At 45.4% G+C, this 9,722-nt stretch overlaps 1 protein-coding gene across 1 annotated transcript; it reads left to right on the forward strand.

Annotated features, from left to right (window-relative positions):
• The first annotated feature begins 273 nt into the window (after positions 1 to 273).
• Positions 274 to 997, forward strand: LOC135112509 (zinc finger translocation-associated protein-like). Its single transcript, XM_064026924.1, has 2 exons — positions 274 to 829; positions 951 to 997. Exons 1-2 carry the CDS (start codon positions 274 to 276, stop codon positions 995 to 997), a joined length of 603 nt encoding a protein of 200 aa, XP_063882994.1.
• Positions 998 to 9,722: the final 8,725 nt, after the last annotated feature.

A 9,722-nucleotide genomic window follows, 5' to 3' on the forward strand; every position in this document is an offset into this window, starting at 1 on the left:
GGCGCTTGGTTTGTATACACAGGGATAAAAGGAAAAGGAAACACGAACTTGAGGGACTAGGAAAGCAAGATAAATCAGGCGCCGCGAGTAAGAAGTGAACCTGAGGTGAAGGAATCCAGTCACGTGACCGCGAAGAAAACGAAGGACAAGAATCACCGCGAGCAAGAGGAACAGAGAGGCGCGGCGCAGGCAGAGCAGGGCAGGGCAGGACAGGGTAGGGTAGGGTAGGGCAGGGCAGGCAGGGCAGGGCAGGCAGGGTCGCCGGGGGTCACCATGTCCCTGCGTAAGTCCCTCCGTCGCAGCCTACGTTCCAGCCACAAGGTGAAGTCCTCCGACGAGGCCCAGGTGAAGGGGGACGCCGCTCCCCCCACCAAGGCCTCCACCAATGAGCGCACGAGGAGGAGCGACGCCTACCTGACCGTGGATGACGTGGCCGTTCCCTCCGGCGGGGTCACCCTGGAGGCGGCCAATAGCAGCTTCGAGAGCCATGATGACGTGGTGGCCGCTGGGGCCTATCAGAGCTCCGGCAGCGAGGAGGACCTGCCGGAGGAGCGGCAGGACGAGGCGGCCTGCCCGGACAGCGCGCTCTATGAGTTCATTTTTCGTGCCTGTGCCCTCATGGCGCTTGAGAACGATGAGTTTAAGCAGCTGATTGAGCAGCAGCAGCAGCAGCCGCCCCCTCCCCCGCCCCCACCCCCGCCCCACCCCTCTCACCAACAGCGGCCTTCACTGGAGGATAAGAGGGACGATGAGGAGGAGGATGACGATGACGATGAGGAGGAAGGGGCGGTGCTGGGAGCAGAAGGAGGAAGGAAAAAAGAAGAAAAAGGTAAGGAGCAGAGAAGCACGTCAACATTTATGTTTACCCATCTTAAAATTCCTTCACTTTCCTCTTCTTTCTCATTAACACGTGTACGATTTTTTCCCTTATCCCCGGGCCCTTTGTTCAGCGGCGCGGGCTGCAGGACTCTCCGTGGCCCTCCCCCGCTGCTATTGACGCCATCCCGGGAATCCACCTGTGTGAGCGAGGCCACGTGACGCCTAACGAGTTACGGGGAAGTGACACCAGAACAGCTCTACCTGGGAATAGATCACGCTCCTCCGCGGCGCCGAAAGGAGTGAGGTGTGGCTGGGAGGGGAAGGAGGGGAGAGGTAACTCAGAGAAAAAAGAGGTGTGATTCAGAAGACAAAGAGGGAAAGGCTTGGCTCAGAGTGTGTCTTAAAAGGGAAAGAGGAAGAGTAAACTTGTAGTGAAACTTAGAAGGATGTATTGAATTAAGGTTAGAGAGAGAGAGAGAGAGAGAGAGAGAGAGAGAGAGAGAGAGAGAGAGAGAGAGAGAGAGAGCAAGAAAATAACATTCCATAACGAAAAACAGAAGGACAACTCCAGAATACAAAATTAGTTTACCTGGCGAGAGATGACCTGGTGACCCGTCCAATAATTCAAACCGGAAGTGTGTGTGTGTGTGTGTGTGTGTGTGTGTGTGTCAAGGGAAAATAACAATGTCACACTTTTTTTCTTTTTCTTCTTTTCTAAGTTTACGAAAAGTAAAACAAAAAATAAAAGGTGATTTTTTTCATTTTATTTTATTTTATTTCACTATTTATTTATTTATTGATCTATTTTGCATTAGGAGTGTTAAGAGCTTGCGTCTTTTTTTTATTATTTTTTTATTGTTCAGCCTTTACTTTTCCTATTATTTTTCTGCTCTTTTTCCATCATTTTATTTATCTATTCTCCGAGGTTTTCTTCTATTTCTTCATCTTTATCCTCCATTTTCTTCTTTCCTTCCCTCTCCTTCCTCCCCTCGTTCCTCATCTCTCCTTCCCTATGCTCCCTCTCTCGTTCTCTATCTTCTCTCCTTCCTCCCTAACCTCCTTCCTTCTCTCTCTCTTTTCTTATCTTCCTTCTTCCTCCTATCTTGCTCCCTGTCATGCCTGTCCTCCTTTCTTCTCTCCTTCGCTTCTTCCTTATTCCTCCTGCCCTCCTTCCTTCTCCCCATCCATATCCTCCGTCATTTGTTCTCTCTTTCCCTTCTTCCTTTTCTTTCTACACCCGAGTTAAATTTCCTGACCGTCTTATTTTGAGCGAAATCCTTTGGTATCTGTTTTGGTTATCCATTAAAATATTTCAAGCGATATATTTTGGAAAATGGATCCTACTTTGATAAATATAACTTTCTTTCTTTTTTCCACGGAATTCTGTGTTTATTTATCGATACAGAGAATGAAGGGAATGTTTATTAACGAGGCATTGCAATATGTATATTTTTTTTTATTTGTTGTTGTTGTTATTGGTGGTGGTGATGGTGGTGGTGTGAAATGATTTTTTTTTTTTACCCATATGCTTTCAGATTCCTTTTTTTTTTCATTTGTTTTAATAGTAGTGGTGGTGTAGGTGGTGGTGGTGGTGGTGGTGTTTGTTGGTGGTGGTGGTGTAAATGGTAAAGGTTGTGGTGTTGATTAATTTTCTTTCATCTGTTCACTTTCAAATTCCCCTTTTTCGTTCATTTGTTGTTCACCATTCATTATTTTCATTGATGATGGTGTGGCGGTGATGACACTGGTGTAGATGATGGTGGTGGTGGTGGTGGTGGTGGGAGTCACATAATTCATTCTTTCACCTATGCACATTCAAACTATTCCTTTTCAATTTGTAAGCCATCAGTTGTTATTCCCTCTTGATGGTGATGGTGACGGTGATGGTGACGGTGATGGTGGTGATGTAGATGATGATGGCAGCATAGACAGTGATGTGATTTCATTCTCTTGCATTCACAAACTCCCTTTTTCTTGGGGGGGTAACAGGGGGGGGGGTGTTTTTTTCGTGGTGTCTCTTCAGTATGTTCCCCTCCCTTACCATTCCTTTCCCCTCCCTTCCTATTTCCCCTCCCTTCCCCTTCCCTTCCTCTCCCGTGCTGGCTGGCTGGCTGGCTGATTTGTTGGCTGATTGGCTGATTGGCTGATTGGCTGACTTGTTGGCTGGTGTCTGAGCAAATGAATGTTTACTGTCACTCACTCACCTATTCACCCATTCACTCACCCACCCATTCATCCACCCACCCACCCATTCACCCATTCACTCACTCACTCACTCACTTATTTGCTCCCCAGTTGAAAGAATAACACCCTCATTTTGCTTCTATGAGTAAATGACTTAACCCTTTCACACTTATTCATTCCCTCTCACCCTCATTCGTCCTCCCTCGCGCTCACACACACACACACACACACACACACACACAGAGAACCACCACCACCACCACCACCACCACCACAGTTTCATTGGATGTCTAGTTTCACTTCTCCAGACTCTCTCAATAGCTGGCGAGGAAACTAGTGAAGGGGAAACCTCATACATTACATATCACTGTGGGGAGTGGCGGGGATCGGGGCCTTCGTTTGACTTGGAGCGTAATGAGGGAACACACTCTCCCCTTGTAATTACTGATGGGGGGATGGGCGGGAGTGGGCGGGGAAGAAGAGCAGAGTGTGGGTAGATAATTTATGTGTAGGGAACGTTACTTTAGGCTTAGGTGGGGGGAGAAGGGCGTAAGGGGAAAGGCGGTGACTTCAAAGGGGAAAGGAAGAGGGGAGAGAGGAGAGGAGAGGCTTGCAAGGACATTGGTACGGTACAAGGAACAGAGGTGACGGGAGAACAAAGAGGAGAGTGGGGAGGGGGAGAGACGGGTCAAAGGGAAGACAGAGAGAGAGAAAGAGAGGGTGGGGGGACAGAGAGGCAGACAGACAGAAAGACAGAGAGACCGACAAAGACAGGTAGGCACAGATGGACAGACAGATAAAAAGAGACACGAATACAGAAAGACAGACAGACAGACAGACTGAGAGGAGGAAGGAAGTCGAGCAGAATTGTGATGGTAAACTTTTCATTTCAACGCCAAAGGAGTAAAGAAATATCTGAAAAAAAAAAATGAAAAAAAAAAGACGAAAGAAGTTCAACATTAGAAGAAATACAAATACGATAAAAATAATAAAGTTTCACGACAAAATTTTCAGCGGTTCATGGTTCAGGATGTGGAGTCGAGGCGGATTCTGAAGCACATGATCATAATTTTTGTTTTGTTCTTCCAAAAGTGAATTCTTTGCTATATGACGCGTTACAGTTTCCTGAGATTGTAAAGGTGATAAACTAAGACAGACGCAGACAAACAGACAGACAGACAAAGGTAGAGAGACCGCGTGTGTGTCAGAGGTGAGAGAAGGGCACAGGGGGGAAAGAGGGAACAGGGAGAGTGACAAAGACCGAGGTAGCGAAGGAGCGAGGGGAGGGAAGAGGAGATTGGAAGTATTAATTGAGAGTTGAGGGGATGGGCAGAACACGAGGAGGGGAGACGAGGGGGGAGGAGGAGAGAACTGGAGCCTACATACACTAAGAGAGAGAGAGAGAGAGAGAGAGAGAGAGAGAGAGAGAGAGAGAGAGTTCAGAGGGGAGACATGGAATGAGAGGCTGACTGAGGGAAGAGAGAGAGAGAAAGAGAGAGAGAGAGAGAGAGAGAGAGAGAGAGAGAGAGAGAGAGAGAGAGAGAGAGAGAGGGAGGGGGGAGGGAGAAACAAAATCACTTCCTTCTTCACGACAACGTAAGTGGAGGGAAGAAAGAGAAGAGGGAGAGACGCCCCCCTTCCCTCCCCTACCCTTTTCCTCCCCCTGCCCATCACCCCTTCATGCGTCCCTCACAGCCTCTCCGGGGTCACAAACCTCACCCCGATCCCCCCCAACACGAACCCCCCCCGCACCCCGAACTCGCCCCCCCCCCCCTCTCGGTAATTAGATACACGGAGGTGAAAAGTCGTTCCCATCGCCCCATTTCTCCCCCATCTCCCCCTTCCCCCCCTCTCTTCTCCTCCCCTTCACGACCCACCCCCTAATTAGCTCGTCTCTCATTGGTTGCCGGTTAATGTACTGGAGCCAATCATGAACGCTCTCTCTCTCTCTCTCTCTCTCTCTCTCTCTCTCTCTCTCTCTCTCTCTCTCTCTCTCTCTCTCTCTCTCTCTCTCTCTCTCTCTCTCTCTCTCTCTGTTCAGGTATTTCAGGTGTTCATTGCTGCATTAATTACGAAAATGTTCAAGGTTATTTATTGATTTGTTCTGTTTTTCCTGATATTCCGTTGCTCGTCGACCTTGCTTTTCTTTTCATGTGCTTGTACCGCAGTATTTCCTAACCCCAGTAGCTTTATCATTTTTCTCAACATTTAGAACAGTGTAAAAAAAAAAACTGTTGCATGCACACAAAGAAAAAAGCACTAGAAAGTTAATTTTGTCCTTTGTAAGCTATAAATTAAACATAAAAAGAAATGCCAAATGCAGTGACGTTATTGGAATAGACCCAGTGATCAGGTTGTCAGCGCCGGGTGAATAGGGAGCTTGTAGAAAGGTGTTTATATTTATGAATAGAAATGTTAGATGGATATAAGTAGGTACATTTTATTCAGGAACTAGCACGTGTAGGTTTGCTGGGTTTATTGCATCTTTCCTCCTCTTCCAATGTACTTTTTTTTTTTATCATCTTTTCATTCATAAACTGGAATTCACTACCATGTTTTGCAATCTTGAGACTTATCCATCTCTCGTTCCGTCCCACTTCGTACTCTACACGCCCCGACCCGGCAGTGGCAGCACCTAACAGCAATGACTGGCGGTACAGGTCTTAACAGGTCTATCAACTAGCTGGAAATCGGGAACATCACAGTCGCTTATTTCAGAGAGAGCAGTAGTACATCTTTCGCCGTTTCCCAAGGGTCAGGAGTTGGCGTCACGTACGAGTCTCCTCCGGTTGCCTCTGTCCCCTGCGTCTTCCTCTGTGACTCCAATCCTTTGCAGTTCTAACGTTCTGTCCTCCATCTCACTTGCTGTCTTCCTCTCGATCTTCTTCCCTCAGCTGGTTTTCTTCAGTCTTTTAATCGGTTCTTGGTCTTCTCTTTGTTGAGTGACCAAATCATCATTTTTTTTTTTTATGTGCTTATCACTCCTGTAATGCATTCAACTCCTGCTCTCCTTCTCACCATTATCTGAAAGCAGCAGCAACACGATACATCAGCAGAACTAGATCATCCACTAGGAACACGTTTTCTATTCCTCGTAACCTTGAACCAACCTACTTTACATTTACAAAAATTAACTTACACTGTGTACCACCATGTTGATATTTTTAGCTACAAGGTGAGTTAATTCGTGGTGTGTTAAGTTTATCGCCACTCGTAATTGGCCACACCTGTGTAGTGACGTAGGCTTCCCCTCCCACGCCCACACCTGCTTTGAACACGCGTCCCAAAAGAGCAATACATCTTCAGCTGTTACACCTCACTCCTCTCTTCGCTACGTCATCATAGTGCAGTCCTTTATCAATTTTGCGTCACTGTCTTGACAACTTTCATCTTGTTTTCTCGCCATCCTTGTATTTTGCTCCGCGTCTCCCCGGTGTTCATCGCAACAAAAGCCACTTATAATTTTTCTTATTTTTCCATTAATTTCCTTTTGTCTCCGCAGCAACAAAACCAACGCCTTGTTTTTCATATATTCCGGTTCAATAGCGTTTCCTCGACGCCCACCATTGCAGATTCACCCACGCTCTCCGCAAGTCCGTCTTTTTCTCTGATGTTCCTTCGCAGGTTTAATATTTCCCTCGCTTCGTGATGAATTGATAATATAACAATGACATACTTGTGGGATAGCAACAATGAGTCTCGCTCCTTACTTAAACATCCATTAAGATTCCACTCAGACTTACATTGTCCACATGGAAAGTAAAAACGAACGTACCACACAATGCAAAGCTGTTATCATGTTGCTACAGCGTTCCCTGGGTCACCATTGCGTCACGTCTTCACAGTACAACCTGTTATTTGACTTCATCTGATCCAGTGAAGCCATTACACGAGGAAGGGAGAAAAGGAGGGAGGGATAAGCCTACTGGAATGGGCTACACGTTCATGGCTGAAGGTGAATGCCCTGCCGCTGAAGATACCTATGTTCTTTAATCAGTCGAGGCCAAGGCAGGTGTACGTAGTCATGGTCAGAAGTAAGATAACCTTCTGCACTCACTTCTCTCTTCTCCACTGTGTTTTGTTTGTGTTGTCACTCAATCTTTAAAGTCCTCTGACCTGCTAATAACCCTTTTATTACTAATGACACTAATTTCTAGGCAATACACTGTTTGCAAGTGGCTGTAGAACAAATAAAAAAGTCTCAGAGGAGTTAGTGATTAATGAAAGATGTGTCAGGTAGCAGTGAAAGGGTTAAACAGTTGAATATATAACCTTACATACCCTGACAATTGATATATTTTAACTGGTCTTTGGATTCAGGCTAGAGGAAGAAACTACTCGTAATCGCAAAGACAGTGGAGGTGAGGTGCGTTGCTCGACCTTTAACTGTAAGTGTGCCTTGCCGAGAGGGACTCAGTACGCGACAGATAGGGAGGAGGGTACTTTTTTATATACGAGTATATATGTTATTATTCTTTGTGCGAGGTTGTGAGAGTCTTTGCGTCACACACGTACCCTTTGGACTCACGTGATGCAAGTTAAGGATGGAAAAATGGAGTGAAGGAAGACAGGTACATGGTAGAGATAAGAGCAAATGGAGCGGAGGAAGAGAGGTACATAGAAGAAAGAAACAAAATCTTAAAAAACTCTACAGAGATGACTGGAGTGAAATGTGACAGTTGTACGTAAGAAACTGTCAAAGAGTAGCTGGGAGGTAATGGATGAGATCTTTAGGCAGAAATAAAGGGTAGCTGTAATAGATTTTTTTTTTTTTCTACGGTAAAGGTAATGAATGAAAATTTTTAGGCAGAAATAATTAAATGTATTTATAATAGGTTTTTTTTTCCTGCTTTTTTTTCCCCTTACAGGTGACTTAAGATAGACAGTGTTGCTGACTAACCTAACCTAAACGTAAACCCAAAAAAGCAAAAAAAAAAAAAAAAAAAACGAAAATAAAATAAAAAGTAAATAAATGAAACAAACACACCATCACTTGTTCATCATACACAAACCTACCTAACGAAAACCGGAACACGGAACCGGAAGAGGAACCACCGCGACACACGACCTACCTTAACTTGACGCATCTTCACCTCTTACATCACGCCCAAAACTGGAAGAAGCGCCCTCATAACCTGCCTTGACTCACTACACCGTTAGCATCCCAAAAACCTGCCTTGTAATACTCACCTGTCACTCAGATTTCAGCTTTACCTTACCACTGCTTAACCCTTACTTAACCCTTCCCTCCTTCTCAACCCTTCCTTCCTTCTTCGCCACTGCCTGCTTACTGACTCCTCTAGCGGCTCCTTCTGCTTTTCCTCACGTCTTCAGTTGAGCCGGGACACGTGACGCTGTTAAATTCAAGGTTGTCTCTGTGTCTTGTGCAGTGTGTCTGTCTCAGAACGGAAGGGTTTTGAAATTATCAGTTATTTTTATTTTTATTTACTCTATTTATTTATTTTTTTTCCATGGCGTGTGTGTGTTTGAGTGTTCGTCGCAAGTTCCGAGCAGCGTGACTCTCTGCATATTTAGCGGCGTTAGGGATGTCGGCTACTCGTTGCGGGAGGGCTAAGTGTCATCTCAGTGGTGGTTATTTTAAGCGGTTCTTTCACTCGATAAGGGAAGGATTAGACGTGACATGAATGCGGGGTATTTTTGGATTTCTTTTTATAGTAGTGTGTGTGTCTGTGTGTGTGTGTGTGTGTGTGTGTGTGTGTGTGTGACCCTGAGTAGCAGGAAAACACGTAGTTATATCTTCCCACACACACACACATACACATAGCGGTCACTGAGGGCGTGGGGGAGATTAGATACGAAGTAGCCAAAGAATCACAATACCCCGAGAATAATGCCGCCCAAAGTCGCCTCTTGTGATCCTCGCCTTGGTCTGGGACGCGCCTCCGCCCTGACGCAGACTAATGTGACTTCGTGTTCTCGACTTACGGTGGGAGATTGGGAGAAAAAAAAAAAAGTGCAGCTCGCGTGACAATACTTACCTCACCTTACCGAAGCGTCGCGCCCCAGCAGATATTAGAGATAGTGTAATGTCAGACCTCCCTCGATATTTGCTGCTTGTTTTATAAGAGGCGCTGGTCAAGGGCAACAAAAACCTAGAAAAAAGGCCTACTTAGATTTTTCTCACTTTTACGTCCAGTTTCCTTATTCCATGAAGGTTACAACGAAGGGCTTTAGTTGTGATTCACTTAGATGCTAGTCTCTTAAGGAAAGGGCCGAAATTGTTATCCGAAATTGGCGTAGATGTTTCTTAAAGCCTCCGTCCTGAAAGTGTCCAAATTATAAGTTATCCAGTCGTTCTGCCTCCTCCCAGTGCTGTTGCTATCCCATCCACGTATCTCTCGTGACAATGCATACAGGAAAATTATCTGAATATGTGTGAATGATAAATGTTGCTGACTGTTCGCCTTCTTTGTTCGTCAGTGATGCAGACGTCACAAAAATATATTTATGAAGACCTTTCGTGCCAAATAGAATAAAAAGATGCTTAACTTTCCATTAGTGGGGAAAAAATTTATCTTCTCATTGTTTTAGTGCATGTTCTTAGTTCATCTGAATAATTTGTTCTTTAAATAGGAGTCAAAGGAGGTAAAGGCGTGTTCTTGTGTTTTAAAGTTGTCTTCTTTGTGTTTTGCGTTTCCTGGCCAGGGGGCGGGAAAGATAAAGCCGATTTTCTTGTGTTTTAAAATTGTCTTTGTGTT

The sequence above is a fragment of the Scylla paramamosain genome, chromosome 24 (genome assembly GCF_035594125.1).
Source record: "Scylla paramamosain isolate STU-SP2022 chromosome 24, ASM3559412v1, whole genome shotgun sequence".
Lineage (NCBI taxonomy): Eukaryota > Metazoa > Arthropoda > Malacostraca > Decapoda > Portunidae > Scylla > Scylla paramamosain.